The sequence below is a fragment of the Pestalotiopsis fici genome (genome assembly GCF_000516985.1).
Source record: "Pestalotiopsis fici W106-1 unplaced genomic scaffold PFICI_Scf_3, whole genome shotgun sequence".
NCBI classification, from domain to species: domain Eukaryota; kingdom Fungi; phylum Ascomycota; class Sordariomycetes; order Amphisphaeriales; family Sporocadaceae; genus Pestalotiopsis; species Pestalotiopsis fici.
Window position 1 is genome coordinate 1,544,493 of NW_006917093.1, and position 15,700 is coordinate 1,560,192.

General features: G+C 51.6%; 5 protein-coding genes across 5 annotated transcripts; 3 read left to right on the forward strand and 2 right to left on the reverse strand.

Moving 5' to 3' along the window:
* Positions 1–1,240: 1,240 nt before the first annotated feature.
* On the forward strand, positions 1,241–3,463 carry PFICI_04610 (uncharacterized protein; the record flags this gene model as incomplete). Its single annotated transcript, XM_007833191.1, has 11 exons — positions 1,241–1,377; positions 1,442–1,622; positions 1,709–1,989; positions 2,061–2,146; positions 2,199–2,330; positions 2,386–2,464; positions 2,543–2,726; positions 2,820–2,940; positions 3,032–3,103; positions 3,186–3,257; positions 3,348–3,463. 11 exons carry the CDS (start codon positions 1,241–1,243, stop codon positions 3,461–3,463), a joined length of 1,461 nt encoding a protein of 486 aa, XP_007831382.1.
* A 3,227-nt stretch (positions 3,464–6,690) lies between these two features.
* On the forward strand, positions 6,691–7,062 carry PFICI_04611 (uncharacterized protein; the record flags this gene model as incomplete). The annotated part of the gene is made up of 1 exon (XM_007833192.1): positions 6,691–7,062. The coding sequence occupies one exon, from the start codon at positions 6,691–6,693 to the stop codon at positions 7,060–7,062; it is 372 nt and encodes a 123-aa protein (XP_007831383.1).
* Positions 7,063–7,754: 692 nt separating this feature from the next.
* PFICI_04612 (uncharacterized protein) lies at positions 7,755–9,172 on the reverse strand (the record flags this gene model as incomplete). Its single annotated transcript, XM_007833193.1, has 2 exons — positions 7,755–9,058; positions 9,130–9,172. The coding sequence occupies 2 exons, from the start codon at positions 9,170–9,172 to the stop codon at positions 7,755–7,757; spliced, it is 1,347 nt and encodes a 448-aa protein (XP_007831384.1).
* Positions 9,173–10,362: 1,190 nt separating this feature from the next.
* Positions 10,363–11,355, forward strand: PFICI_04613 (uncharacterized protein; the record flags this gene model as incomplete). Its single annotated transcript, XM_007833194.1, has 1 exon — positions 10,363–11,355. One exon carries the CDS (start codon positions 10,363–10,365, stop codon positions 11,353–11,355), a length of 993 nt encoding a protein of 330 aa, XP_007831385.1.
* Positions 11,356–13,651: 2,296 nt separating this feature from the next.
* On the reverse strand, positions 13,652–14,778 carry PFICI_04614 (uncharacterized protein; the record flags this gene model as incomplete). The annotated part of the gene is made up of 4 exons (XM_007833195.1): positions 13,652–13,735; positions 13,796–14,490; positions 14,565–14,659; positions 14,717–14,778. The coding sequence occupies 4 exons, from the start codon at positions 14,776–14,778 to the stop codon at positions 13,652–13,654; spliced, it is 936 nt and encodes a 311-aa protein (XP_007831386.1).
* Positions 14,779–15,700: the final 922 nt, after the last annotated feature.

Consider the following 15,700-nt stretch of genomic DNA (forward strand, 5'->3'; position numbering starts at 1 on the left):
GTATTGAGAAAACGGACCCTCCGAAACGGTGTGCGGCTCGTGGGTCTGCGGCAGATACCAGCGTTGCTCTGTTATACGTAGCTGGACGCGCATGATACAGCAAGCACCAAGTACATTGATATGTCGCTTGACCGGACCGTTGAAGCGAATCAGGCCACAGCAATGCTTTTAGATTAGCACAGACGCAGGAAAAGAATTGATCAGTCCCATATGACCTCAGCCACAAATAAATTGTCTCCGGGAATAAAACGATACAAAAACAGCTCATGATATTAGGTGTGGTATGTGTGTAGCCACTTGTGCCGCACTCAAAAAAAAAATAAAAATATACCCCCCCACTCGGCCCGAGCCAGTGAGTATTCAAAGTTTGCTCAAAACTCGCCCATCGGCTCGAAGATAGACACAACAGCGCGGTTTTAACAGGACGTTGGGGGCGCCTTGGCCAGCTTGGTGATCAATGCAACATTGCAGTACAACACAGCAGAATAAAATAATATGCCCAAATCAGGCCATTCCGCCGTAAAAACCTCGCAGCTCGGCTGTGGCGTATAGTTAACAGTGTGACACGCCATCCAGAGATAAGTGTGTGGTGTTTAGCACACACAATGAGACGGCGGCATTCAGTGCCCATCGTAGCCCGCCATAGTATTCCGCACCGCACCTTGGGTCGTGCCGGAGGGCTGCCGCCGGCAAAGGTTCCGATATACTTTTTTTCCCACTGGGCTCCGCTTATGGTTCCGCCTCACCCAACCCAGCCAAAGACCCTAGTTTGCTTGCTAGCTAGTCGAGCTGATCGTATGCCCGACTTCCGAGGTCAAACTGTACCATACCTACGTACTCAGCCCTGAACTAGGCAAACTAAGTAAAGTAATCGAATACCTACATTAGGTAGGCAAGGTATCGAATGTATTCCACCCCCTCTAGACAAACCACCGGATGTACCCAGAGCATTTTGCCTATCTTGGTGCCGGAAGACGCGACCCACTTGGGCGGCTCCCTAGCATCGATTCATATATCTAATTCCTGGACATCTTTCAATCAGTCTGAACGCTCCTGATTTCTTTCAGTGATGCCGCTTCAACTGAATACCGAGTACCTACTACAGTTGACTCAACACTCAGCGCGTTCATCTTAAGAGAAGTTTCATACAGCTTCACATCCACTTCGTTTTCATACTTAGCTTGTCATTGATACGCAGTGCCTTCTAGGCGATCCCTGCTAGCCATCACGATCCCCCAGCATGGGAGCCATCCGTCACCTTGAACCGACAGCAGCCTTTGGCGCATGTAGTCAGTCGGCATTCATGACCAGCCCAACCGAAAAAGATCCGTATAGGTATCAGGTCGGCTTTGGAAACTTCTTCAACTCAGAGGCCGTGTAAGTACCTGATGGTCCCACCAACCCTTTCTGATTGCTGGCTAACAAGACTGTGACACTGCAGCCCTGGCGTGATTCCGGTAGCACAGAATACACCACAGATTTGCAAATATGGACTCTACTCTGAGCAACTGACAAGCACTGGCTTCATTGCTTCAAGAAATGACATGCAGCATGTCTGGTTCTACAGGATCATGCCTTCACTTGCACATGGGGTAGCCCAAAAACTGCCCGAAAACGAAGATGTAAGCCTTTCAGTAGAGCCACAATGGGCATTGAGCACACCCTTCTCTTTGAACAGTCACTGACCACGACAACTATGTACTTGTAGCTTGAAGCGCGATTCTCCGCGAACAATGAGAATGTCGAATTTCCACCGCAGGTCCTGTGCTGGCTTCCATTCCTCATTCCTTCAGACAGCGAAGAAATCGACTTTTGTCAAGGGCTCAAGACCGTCATTGGCAACGGAGATGCCATTATGAAAGAGGGTCTGGCAATCCACATCTACACGGCCAACGTTTCCATGAGGAATAGGGCGTTTTGCAGCAACGACGGAGATATGCTCATCATTCCGCAACAAGGCCGTCTGGATATACAGACCGAACTTGGAATGTAAGGCCAATGCGATGCTGATTTCCTTCTTTTCTCCCTTCATCTGTAACACAATGCTGACTATTTACCAGGCTCATGGTACGGCCCGGCGAGATGGTCGTCATTCAAGCCGGCATCAAATTCAAAGTGTCACTACCAGACGGCCCATCAAGAGGCTGTAAGTCAAAGTTACATTCTATCAACTCTATACAATAATAACACCAATGCAGATGTGCAGGAGGTGTTCGGGAGCCACTACGAGTTGCCAGACATGGGACCGATCGGTGCTAACGGCATGGCACTCCCGAGGAACTTTGAATATCCTGTGGCGTCCTTTGATGAAGATCTCTCCGAATGGGAGGGTAAGTCTGGATCTTGCCACGTGGGACCTACATGTTTTGCTAACGGTCATTCTAGTTGTGGTGAAGCTGGGTGGAAAGTTTTGGTCACACAAACAGCAGCACACGCCGTTTGATGTAGTCGCTTGGCATGGAAAGTATGAGTTATTCCCTGTTTGAACCCGGATACGTGCAAAGAGTTACCGACTGACCTCTTTTTCTTCCCTGAATTGCAGTTGCATTCCTTTCAAGTATGCACTGGAAAGGTTCATCAACACGGCCGTCGTCGATCGCGACCAAAGCGACCCGTCGGTGTACACCGTCTTGACCGCAAAGTCAAAAATACCCGGGGTTGCCATTACCGAGGTGATGGCTTTTACGCCAAAATGGAATGTTACGACTAACAGCTTCAGGCCGCCCGTAAGTCCGCACTGGCACCAACGTCTGCTTACGTACCCAGTTTATTGGGTGCGACCCCGGCCGAGAATAATTGATCGCTGAAATTGATTCTAGTATTATCATCGCAACATGGCTGCCGAGGTCATGGGGATTATTCAAGGACCCTACGCTGGGAGCAGCCGAGATCTCCGCGCCGGGGGGCTTAGCTTCCAGCCCAGTTACATGGCACATGGAGGTATGTTTGTTTAGGACCTTTGAGATACCCTCCCTGCCTACCCACCAATGTCGATCATATCTGTGGTGATCACGTTTACTAACTGTGGTAGAAACTTACGAGACTTACGAATTGGCAACCAAGGCTGACTTGAAGCCAGAGAGAGTGGGCGAGGGCTTCTTAGGTGAGTCTCTGCTTGATTTCCGGCACTCGTTCTAGAGTCTTTCTAGGTGAACTCTAATAAACTGGACTAACACAAACTTTAGCATTCATGTTTCACATTCCCACGCATCTCGGCGTGACAAAGTATGGGCTCGAGCGCAGTGGCGTGCTGAATCGTAAGTTGAAACGAGTTGTTTTATCATTCAAAATTTATGCTGCCAGCGTGATCGCCAATTCTAGTTGTGGGCTAACTTGGGAAAAACCAGCACCGTCGCCAGCCTTGTACGATACAATGAGGCCACATTTCCTGGAGCGGACAGAGGAGATCAATGAGGACCTGAAGAAGATGGGCCTACCGCCGCTGGGGACAGCTAGATCGTGACGATGCGCGGCGGGATGGCTGGCAGTGGGATGATGGGCGCGAATGATGGAGCTTGATGATACCTATATCCGCGCACTCGGAGCCTCCGAAGAGCGTATATTTCCACGGGCTGTTGTAAAAGAATGATTATATAAACAGCCCTGTGTATTCATTTACTAGGAGTTTACGTCATGTCGGATCCTGTACCATGAGGATAATAATTTGATGGCCCTGTTTTTTTCTGGTTCCTCCGCTCGCCCAGGCACTGCCAGGTTGACTATAATTGACTATATGTTGTTAGTTCAGGCTACTGATGCAGGTGTCCTCGTGCGCCAGTACTTTTCTCCTCCGGCCACACATACAAATCGTGCCTGGAGATCCGGAGATGTTCACTTCACTTTGCCAGGAGAGTCAATCGCCCTTTGTTGACAAAACAAGAATGCGCGCTGGCTTGTTTCCCACCTGAATATTCTCTAGATGCCGAGCTTGCTCTGCAGGTTACACAAGAACGCGCTCCGCTGGCCAGCCAAGCAGCGGAAGTCTTCTCCGCACCAATAGGTTCTAGTAAATCAGTACCATTATCCTATTCCGTACTATACCGTGCGATTGGAGGGCATCCAGAGGAGATCGTCAAAACCGCCCTCCCTGAAAATCTACCGCTCCGCCCTAGCCAAGGACGTCAGCTACTTTCTTCTTACAGACTGACTAGCACGTCAGTTTCTCCTCCGGTAAACCGCATCTGGTGTTAGTCTGATTTCTTGCCATGTGGCCATGGACTGTCTACGCATCCCACCATTAGCAGCAGCAGTAGCAGCGGCAGCGGCTGCAGCAAGATACTGCATCAGTAGCAGCCAGATACTGCAAACCAGAAACGTTATCCGCCCCCTACCTTTTTCAACATCCATGGTTCATTAGTCAAGCGTGCAAGTAGTACTACTGGGCTCAGGTTTGCTAACCCCCCCCTCCTCTCATCTTTCACAAAATAGTGCCACCTACCTACCTAGGAGCATATGTACCGATAGTCGATCTCGCCCCAATCTATGCCGACTCGGCGTTGCTGCCGGCGGCAACATGCGGCGGCAATGCGGCTACCAGGGTTCCGCTGGGCACTTCCGCCCCCCGGCTGCTGGCAATACCCTGGGCTGTTTTGTGAAAAGGTAGTAGACTAGTAGTAGCGAAGGTAACTACTGTAAGGTGGGAATCCTTGAAATTCGTGAACCCTTCTTGCGCATTTTTTGACACCACTACCCATTCTGTACAGATTACATGCTCTTTTTAACTTTTCTCCCTGCCTACCTGCTACCCCCTCCAAGGTATCCTGAGTGGTTGCGTCGGACTTCGACGCAATGTATTTTTGTTAGTTTGCATACAAGATTTGCCGCAAACGACCGGTAAGGCACTCGGCAGCTTGACCGACTGCAATGGAAATGGAAGCAGTTACGCGAGAGAGCAGCTGAAGACAGGGAGGAGGAAACGAATTAAGCATTTGCACCTCATCGACCCGAGGCAAGATGTCCTACATACCTAATATGATGGACGCATGCATACATTACATGCATAGGAGTAAACACATAGCCCATACCTAAGTAAACGAAACAACGTGGACAAATCAATCTCGCATTCGATTTCATCTGCATTGTGCATCCTCTACTCGTGATATAGCTTCTGCATCCTTATTACCCGCGTCAATCAAGTCGCTACCTTCTAGCAACTTTCCCAGTCCCCCCCCACTACCCGAGGCATCCGCAGTAGTGTCTGTGAAGGAGCTGTCAAAGCTGAGGAATTGCCGCAGAGGGGCGTCCCGCACTAAACAGCAACTACCAACGGAAACATCCATGGTAGTAAATCGTTGCCGGGGAAGCATGTGTACAGCTAAGTAATAAGGTACGTGGTGTAGATCTCAGCGGTTCGATGGTGGTTGATTTACATGAAATGTGAGGCTTACATACAGTAATACATTAGGTATGTAAGCAACGCAGAGTATACCTGCAGTGTGCTGCCCGGGCAGACGTCCAAAGGTGCAAGACAATAACAATGATTGGATCATGGTGAAATAAACTCTTGCCCTTCGACATTGTGGTGCTTTGCCCATCTTTTAAGATTATCACAAAGCTCATGGGCTGGTTTCGTTTCGCCGCACTCTATTGCTGTTACCTGCCTGTACCTGCGCACCGCCACCATGCCAAACTCGCGCGTGACTTGTTTCAGAGTGCTTCCGGCGTATGTATTGGATGAGCGCTGGAGCAGCTTACTACGACTACATTGAGACACGCATACAATACATACTACTACCTTGACCTGCCCTACCCCTCCATGGACCATCTTGAGACGCTGAAGGTTTGTGAACTCCAAACGGCCTGCGACGACAGGAGGGACCTGTTTGCAACAGTGTAAATCAAGGCGAAGCTTCCCCCTTTAGGATAACAGATCACCTGCATCGGGTCCCGGGCCCAATCGCAGGTCCGAATGAATGCACCCGCGCATTGCGATTCCCCTGACCTCTCTTCCATACCTGCTGCCACCATTCACGTCGCATTCATACAACTGGCGGCCTCTTTTTGATTTACTAGGAAAAAGTGATTTCCAAACTGCCCAGGAAGAGACGTGCTACCTTTGTTTGCCATTCGTAATTTCGTGGAGATTCTTTTCATTTCCTGTCCTCCTCCATTGCCAAGACTGCTCGTCGTAATAATCACTCTCTTTCTCCCTTGCCGAGCCTCTAGGGAGCTCCCCACGTCCCAAGGTATCCGAGATATCCCAATCTGGGCGCTTCATTTGGGTCAGCTTTCGCCCCCCTCGTGACAAGAAAGCTGCTTCGCCACAAAACACTCCAACATTGTGAAAACTCACCCACGGGGCTCTGAGAGCAGCTGACCGATCGTAACAACTCGCATCCAAGCGAAACCCTAAAATTGATTCTCTGGCAAACTCATCATACTTGACCACCAGTCACAGCGACAAGATCGACCATCTTTTTTCATCGCATCCGTGTCCCTCACTGCATCACGCAGCACCTCACGGCAGTACACTTCACCACGTTGCGCTGCATCACAATAGTGGTCCCAAAAGAGCTGCTGCGACTTATCGGCGTCACCGGTTTCCTCAAGCGACCCAACTGGAAAATAGCGAAACACGCACTCGACACAATCAATATCACAACATTGTGCCGGTTTTCCGTTTTTCAAGAGGTCCTTCTACCTTGTCTTTCTTGTGCGACCAGATCTCTTTTCACTCTCCCTATCTAGACAATGTCGAAACCGTACGATCAACCGCCCGCCTATGACAATGGCCCACAGCATCCACAAGCCGCTTACCAGCAACCCGGCGCATACGGCCAACAACAACAACCGCCGTACGGTGGCGGCAATGATGGATACTACCAATCGAACCCCAACATGGGCTACTACCAACAACAAGGACCTCCTCCTCCGAATGGGGGCGGGTACTATCAGCAGCAGCAGCAGGGCTATTACGGCCCTCCCCAGCAAGGAGGCGGCTACTACCAGCAAGGATACCCCCCACAAGGCCGCTATCAAGATGATCGCAGCTCGGGTCCCGGTTGTCTAGAGGGTGTTCTCGCTGCTCTTGCCTGCTGCTGCTGTCTGGACCTCTTGTTCTAAACTTGACCAGGGAAAGAATTCGACGTGGCGGAAGAAAAGCTCCGGCAAGGGGAGAGCATATCCTAGATGGTGTAGATGGACTCATGCAAAGTAAGGAAGAGGATGGGGAGCGCAAAAGGGGTTTTCAAAGACGCTGGAATGAAGAGGCTGGACAACAAAGTCTTTTGCGCCCAAATCCTGACCAGGAAAGGTGCAGGCGGGAAGCAAGATGGACTTCGCAATGAGCCAACAATTCCGAGCATCAAAGCCACACATCACAAAGCATCAGAATAGGCGTTACGGATAAAGGTAGTGGTGCGCCGTCGTCTGGGACGTTGGCCGCCTTTGAGTCTGCATTTTGGGCGACATGGGGATTGATTTTTCTCTTCAAGTTGCTTGCTTCTTGTTCAGGAGTCTTGGGCTTTCTCGCGGTATACCAATATAAGTTTGTTTCCTGTTTTCTGTGAATGGAGCTCATTACTTTGTTGCGTCACTCCATGGTATTTTGACGTGAGAATAGTACCAGAATCAGCCAATAGATCCGCAAATTAATGCAAACATATCATCAACAATCAACTTAGTCGTTGGAAAACGGGAGCAAGGGAAACTTTGGAAAGTTGTAAACACAGATATAATGGAAGTATATAGACATCATGTCGCCTTGCCAACTCCTTACAATGAACTAATCCGTCTTACTAAACTAACCTAGATTCTCACGATGTTGTCGAAGCGTACAGCTCGTCAAACTTTTCCTGCGCGTTCGTCATACAATCGTGCGAGTAAATCATCTGCTGGACATCGGGGCTGGCCCACTTGTCCGGGACGGGCTTGCCCTTCTCGCGAGCGGCGGCAAACATGCGGTCACGCTCCTCCCGGGCGCTGCCCTCGCCCAAGTGCATGGCCTTGCCGTTGAGCGCGGCCAGGTTGACGAGGGTGTAGGCGCGGTCCTTGCGCAGCAGCTCGTACACGCGCAGGGCCCGGGTGACGGCCTCGCCGCTGCCGTCCTTCTGCAACGGCGCCAAAGCCAGCGTCTCGGCCAGCACGGCGGCGTCCTCCATGGCCAGAGCGGCGCCCTGCGCCAGGTGCGGCAGCGTCGGGTGGCAGGCGTCGCCGACTAGGCATGCGCTGCCGTGCGACCACTGCTCCAGCGGCTTCTGGGACCGCAGCCGCCACTCGCAGACCTCGCCTTCTGGCACCAGGTTCAGCATGGTCTGCACGAGGGGACAAAAGTCCTCGTAGACCTTGAGCATCTGGCTCTTGTCACCCTTGGTTGTGTATGTGGCATTGGTAGTCGCGGCAAAGTTGGAGTCGGGCTGCGCCGTCGACAAGTTGTAAATGTTGTGGTTGGCGATGGGATACGCGACAATGTGTCGCTTCTCACCGATCCAGCGCATGGCGCAGTTGGAGTCGAGCAGCTTGATCAACTCGGGGTACGGCTGGCACTGCTCGCGGGTGAGCATGATGCGGTAGGCGGCCTGGCCGGTATCCTCGACATCCGTGTCGATCTTGAGCTCGCGCAGCATGGCCGTCCGCGTGTTGGACTTGATACCGTCGGCGCCAATGAGCACATCGGTCTCGACTTCGTATGCCTCACCGTCCCGCGGCTTGACGGTGAATCGGGGCTTGGATCCAAAAGCCAGTACGTCCTGCAGCTGAACGCCAAAGACGAACTTGATGGCGCTCTCCTTTTGACAGGCCTCGTAGAGACCGCCGGCTAAACTCTCACGGTGGCCGGTCATGTGGGGGTATCCGTACTTTTCCTCAATGTCGGGCATTTCGACGTGCGTGAGCTCTTGATTGTCCGAGCCGCGCACAATACTGGTCGCCAAGATGTTGGTCGCCTCCTTCTCGATGCGAGTGCCTTTGAAGCAGCCGAGCCGGTCCAGAATCCGTAGCATATTGGGAGCTAATTGGATACCGGCTCCAACAAAGCCCAAAGTCGAGGCATTCTCGTATACTGTAATGTTCTTGAAGCCCTTTTTGGCGAGGGCGAGGGCCGCGGTCAAGCCACCCATTCCTGTTGGTGAAGCGAATCAGTTGCTATCCACATTGTATAACCGCAACACCAATCGGCCGAGCCGAGCATACCTGCGCCGATCACATCGACCTTGAGATCTTTGGGGTCCGCCATCGTGGGTATAAAGCAAGAAACGTAAATAATGTAAAAGAAAAGAGAGAAAGATGAAAAGTCCCAGATCTAATAATTTATAGAATCACGGAGAGCCAGTAGTCTCGTCATGATTTCCAATGGCTGACATGTCGAAGGGATGGATATTCATATATCCTTTCTGACGCGCAACCCATGGGCTCGGCGGGCTGTGGGGTTGAGTAGTAGTTTGACCTATTTCCCCGGTGCGGGGTCAGTAGTAGCCGTTCGTAGTGCTATAAAGGAAAAGCTTAAGAAATGATGAGCCATTGGAATCTGCCTAGGAAAATAGTAGTAATTGTGGAGGAATACTGGAGCGTGATAACTCCTTGCTAGGGAATTGTGAGTGCCATGATTCCGAGACTCTACCTTGGACCAATCAATCTATCACTCTTGTGGTCTCTGACTGGTTCATGCGGGCAAATGAATGCCCTTGCGTCCCCCCAGCACATTCGACAGATCAACTGTACAATGCTCTTTTGGCATGAACAAATGTGCGAGTCGAGCATGATACGATTCATCAAGCGTCAGCACCTTTACTGGAATCGGGGCAAGACGATTAGAGAGGGACTTGGCTAGCTAGATGGCAGCGTTTTTTTGGCGTCGGAATCTAGAAATACAACCGATAAACACCATGGAGGGGCAGATTCGGCGAAAGCTCGAGGCAAATGTACGTCACCTGTCGGTACTAAACAAAGAGACCCCTGTTTCTGTTCCTGAAGCAATTGCACCCAGACTTGCGGGCTCGGCGGGCTGACGGTTGGCGGGGGTGGTTTCGCTCCCTAAACTGAGCCCGCCCTGCACTAAATTCCCCCCCAATTGACTTTTTTATGGATGGAGGGGTTAATCTTTTGACACATGCACCAACCCGCATCAGCTGGTCTGCCGAATTCAACACTTTCCGGGACATTTATATCCCATCACAGACCGAGGAACTGTAGATCATCACAAAGGAGATCGAGGTAGAAGCGATATCTCCGAGTAGAGAGATATACTTACCTCCGAGCTACCTATCCTAGCTTTCACTCAGTGTAGTCACACGAGCTTGAGCTGGACTTTCGGTTACGGAATTGGACCACTTCTCACTGTGGTAAAGGCCCGATCCCTAACTCCCCGAAGCTGCTGCTGCTATACGTCCGCCCAACCCCCTCCAATACACCCTGCGCAAAGTAACCATGTCGACAACCAAGGCGCCCCTCATCACCGTTCTCGGCTCCCTCAACATTGACCTCGTGTCCTATGTGCCGCACCACCCGCTGCCGGGCGAGACCCTGACGTCCAACTCGTTTGCCGTGTCGCCCGGCGGCAAGGGCGCCAACCAGGCCGTAGCCTGCGCCAAGCTCTCACGGTCCAAGTCGTCTCTATCTGCTGCTGCTGCTGCGAGCAATGACGACGAGACGGCCCATGTCCGGATGGTGGGCGCCGTCGGCGCCGACACGTACGGCGACATACTGCTGTCCAACATGTCGGAGCACGGCGTCGACGTGAGCGGCGTGGCGCGGCAACAGGACGGCAAGACGGGCATTGCCATCATCGTCGTCGACGAGCCCACGGGCCAGAACCGCATCATCCTCAGCCCCGAGGCCAACCATTCGCTGCTGCCGGCACAGTTCGAGCGCCTGCCCGGTCCCCGGCCCGACCTCCTCATCATGCAGCTCGAGATCCCCATCCCCACCGTGCTGCAGGCCCTCAAGGCCGCCAACGAGGACGGCGTCGACGTGCTGCTGAACCCGGCGCCCGCCGTGCCGCTGCCCGATGAGGCGTACAGAGGCCTGGCGCACCTGGTTGTCAACGAGACAGAGGCGGCGATCCTTGGCGGCGTTGCCGAGGCTGAGCTCGAAGCCGAAGAAGGGCTGATCAATGTGTCCAAGAAGTTCTTGGCCAAGGGTGTCAAGAATATTATCGTGACTTTAGGCGGTAGAGGCGTATTCTACATGAACAGGAAAGGAGAGTCGGGTCTCATCCCGGCCGAGAAGGCCAAGGTCGTGGATACAACGGCCGCCGGCGACACCTTTGTCGGTAGCTACGCGCTCGACGTCGTGGCAGCAAAGGCAAAGGGCACGGATTGTGACATTGCAGCAGCTGTCAAAAAGTCAAATAAGGCTGCGGCAAAGACGGTAGAAAAGCTTGGCGCACAGGTCTCGATACCATGGCGCGATGAGCTATAAAAAATGTATATATGAAATAAAAATAAATACAACTAGCTGCACTCTATATCCTATGATTTGCGAGTGAGAAGCCCCATCTACCAGGACCGCTGCGCACATTACACTCATCGCAAGTTTTTAAAAATGACATGAAATTGTTGCTTGTATTGACTGTCCTCCGAAAAAAAGTCCTAAGTACTGAAATATAGCTTTGTTCTTTGAGCTCTACCACCATCCGCCCAAGCTCCACCTCTTGGTGGCAGTCTTCCTGTCCTCAGACCCCTCTCGAGTTTTCGATATACGTTGCATGATATCTTGAGCCCTCTTTGGCCCCCAGTGCGCCTCAACAATCGGGGCAAGATCGTTGGCAACTACCGGCCGTGCAGATGACCAAACAGAGGCTGGGTTGTTTCTCTTGACGGTGCCTGTTGCCATTGTCTTCAGTTGTGTCTTTGGAAACCCTGAATGGGAGTACGACAACGTAACTTCCAGAAAATTGGTCCTCCTGTCTCCAAGATGGTGCTCCAAGTCAGCGATCAAGACATCCGGCTCGATTGCTTCCGCTGATGGTGTCCGTGGAGTCTTCAACGGACCAAGTCTCATGAGTGCCAGTGTAAGATGACTGGATCCCGGGCTAATACACTTTGGGACCTCGCCATCAATCAACTCCATGATGATATTGCCCTCGGTTGGTATTAGATTCAGTTGTGCCTCATAAAGGTAGCCCTGAATCTGCCCAAAAATCTCAATGGCCACCTAGACCGTCATGCTGCCGTCCCGAATCGTTGTCATTTCAGGAACAACCCTCACTTGTGGTATCCACAGACTCGGATCCATAAAAGGCTCGATAGGCTCATGAAAGTACGACATTGGATTACTCTGCCGGCGTGAGCCATGGGTTCCTAGAGGGTAACCGTCGTAGCATAGCGGCATCACCGGGTCTGGGTCATATGATCCTTCAGACGAGCTGCTTCCGAAATTGGACATTTTGCCCTGAGCCGAGTGAAGGCGTACAGAATGAGGAGGAGGAACGGACTCAGTATTGGAGACATGGCTGTCAGTACTGTAGCGACGACATGTAGCCCTAGATGATGATACTCGTCCATTGGAGAATGAACGCAGCTTTGTCAAAAGTTTTGGTGTTTGACTCCTCAGCAACCCATAGCTTGATGACTTTTCGTGAGTCCTACGGTCGAACGCACGAGGCGTAGTATCCAAGGAGCCAGATATATTGAAATTTTCGTCCCTCTTGTTGTGAAGCCTTTGCAGCATAGGCCTAGGAGTTGCCTCAAAATCCGGAGTTGACGAGGTCTTGCCAATTTTAGAGATTTTCAGTGGGCGTGGGCTCAGAGGACCCATGACCAGGTTTGAGCCTGCCTGCTACGCTGTCGGACTCATCGTACCGGTTTGGGCTGGTACTACTAGATCCTCAAAGCGAATGACAGAGTCCATCTTGACCCCCCGTGCGTCGATTAGGCCCCGGCTTCTCGTGGGACAGGACTGTCTAAGTCGACCCAATCTTCCGGCCCTTCACTTCTGGGTTGGGGCGGCGGGGGACGAATTCGATTAAAGAAACGTTGGATATGCTGGAAGCAATGCTGCGTGTAGTGACGACAACGATGGTGAGTCCGTTCAAAAATATCCTTTCCAAAGCAGCACCTCAGAATGAACCAAGTATTGAGGCCAATATTCCATATATCGCCTATCAATTTCAGGACCTGCCAGAAGTTCGCAAGGACAATTCTTGGTTCAATTCTCATGTAAGCAACTGGGTTGACGCTCATCTTGTACCGCAGTTGGAAGAGGACCAAGGGGCAGATCGTCTATTGGCTGCTCTGGAGACTGACTCGAGACTGCAAGATCAGCTCCAGGCGTGCTCGTCTTGTTTTGCTCAATGTCGGATAGTACGGAAGTACTGGAATCGGTAACCAGCAAGCAGCTTCGTCTGAATATAAAACGTAGACCAGAAGTGTGGTGTGGGCCCAGATCAAACCCGCGGATGATAACAATCACAATCAATAGAAGGAGAAGGACGAGAAGTACCGTGATTGCGGCGACGATTCCGGGATGGAGGTCAGCCGAGTTTGCGGCCATATACAACGTACACGATAGATGAACTGCTGGAATATTGAAAAAGTGCTTCCAAAAGGTGCGATAATCTTTGTTCAGGGTATCATTGTGTTGTTTATGTCGAGGCACATGGAGTCTTGACTCTACTTGCAGGAGACTAGGTGGACTCGATCTCATCTATGCCTGCCCCTTGGAATGCCAAGCAGGGGTGGCCATACCAGGCAAACGGTTTCAGGCACTACCTGCCTCATGATGGAGTATGTCCAAGTGTCCTCAGTAGATTGCCCTTGACTGCCTCGATGTCATTCTCTTCCATGCTGAGAAAATGGATCTGGCACATGTCAGTTAGTACGTAGCCGTCTTTTGAGAGCAGTCGGCAAGAGAAACCTACCACGTCCTCTCCAGCTCCTACCCCTCCGTACAGCACTGATTCTGACAGGCTTGCTGCGATACCCTTCTTGACTCTTTCCTCCCATACGCCTTCCCAATTCCATTCACCGGGTTTCTTTGAAGCGCCAGCTGGCGTGGGCGTGCTGTCCTCGCTGTGGTCGTTGTCTGCAAATACTTTGCCATTACTTCGTTGGCGAGTTCGCCATGCATGCCACGCTCCAGGGTTACCGGCTGCCTCTAAAGGTATGGAGTCGAGAACATCCTCATCATCAAACGTGCTACGTATGTATCCAAGCACTTCGAATGTGGACGTCTCTTTCCGGCTCGTATCTGTGTACACAGGGGAGCCACCTACTGCCGAATTCTTGGAGCTCGAGGTCTTGCCGCTCTCCAAGGAAGGGGCAAGTTGACGTGGCGGAGTCTGGATCGATTGAGACACAGCATCTGCGGATTTAACTCGCCGGCCATACCAATCCGGAAAGCCGTGGCGAAGACTGAAGCCGCCGGGCGGAAGGCGTTCCTCATCTGTCGCGCTTACCGTCCCATTGTCCTGGATATCGGTGGTGTACATGTATGTTGTCAGAGGGGTGACGAGTGGGTGAAACATGTCAGTTGAGAACGTGACAAGAGGTGGCAGTCTAGGATATGCATCAGGGAATGATATCTGAAATCGCAAGACTGCTGGTGCATAGGGTCCTTTTCCCCCCCAAAGGTTAGCCTGGACTGGTCGAAGGCAGATTGAGGTTGCAATCCCATGAAGTAGCGCTCACCATCGCGCACAAAGAGGACCCCGGACCACAGGCTGGGATCTCCTGGGGTGAGGCTGACGAAGATGCCTTCAGGACATGCCTGCTTCAGACCGGCACTGGGACCGGGGGTTAGCAACGGAGGCCCCCGCTATTGTTTGGTCGAAAAGGCTTACAATTCGGCCAGAAGATGCTGCCTCCTCAAGGACGGCAGAACGCTGAGCTTGGCGGACGCCATTTGAGATGAGAGAGACAGAGGAGAGGAGTGAGAAGAAGAAAAGATTGAACAATGAAAACTCCCCCCAACTTAGGCTCTCCTAGGAATGCGAGATTGTGCAGTCTGAGATGGATGAGACACTTTGGTATCAGACGCGATTGGGTGAGTCCAAAGTTGGCGGATGGATGAAAGCATGAAGTGGGGCACTCGCTGGGGTCCAGTGATCTCTCGAAACCCCAAGGCAATCAGCCAGTGAATCTCAACCAGTCTATTCGCCAGACACGTTCATGCGGTACACCAATTGCATGATTGTATGCATGCATCCCATGCCATTTCCCCCCAAAGATCCATGAAGCACATATATATTTTTGTTTTCCGCCCGAGTCAATAACTCCATCTTCTCTCTCCCGCTTGCACGCTGCTGGGAAGCACATGCTAAACCTCTACTAATAATAAGCGTCTTCCAACTAAGCGGCTGCAATGAGACAGGCGATGGATTAGCGTTGACCTTGGTGGGTAAGAAAACATTGCAAGTGAGCAAAGATATGAACATATCCCCAAGTCATTGCCTTTGCGCTTTGAAATAGAGAGTGAGATTGCGATATTGCTCGAGTATATTTTGTATTGTAGAGATTTCCTGTCAAATTTTGCTATTCTTCTTCGTCTTTTTTTTATGGTACATAGGTACATTGGTGGCTTGCTGCCGCATCGTGGGTCCACCATAGCTCAAAGGCCGCGATTCTATCAGTCGCTGCTGACCGCTGGTCGCAGTCTTTTTCCTTCTTGAGCGGCAACGTAAATTGCTTTCCACAATGTTTGTGACAATTATTCACTCAACATGACTTCAAATCCGCCTCTATTGCTGCAGCAAACCAGCTTCCCCAGCCATCCGTTCAAGTGTCAAGCTTCGGGTAAGGCCACAACAAGGATAGGTCCAATACCA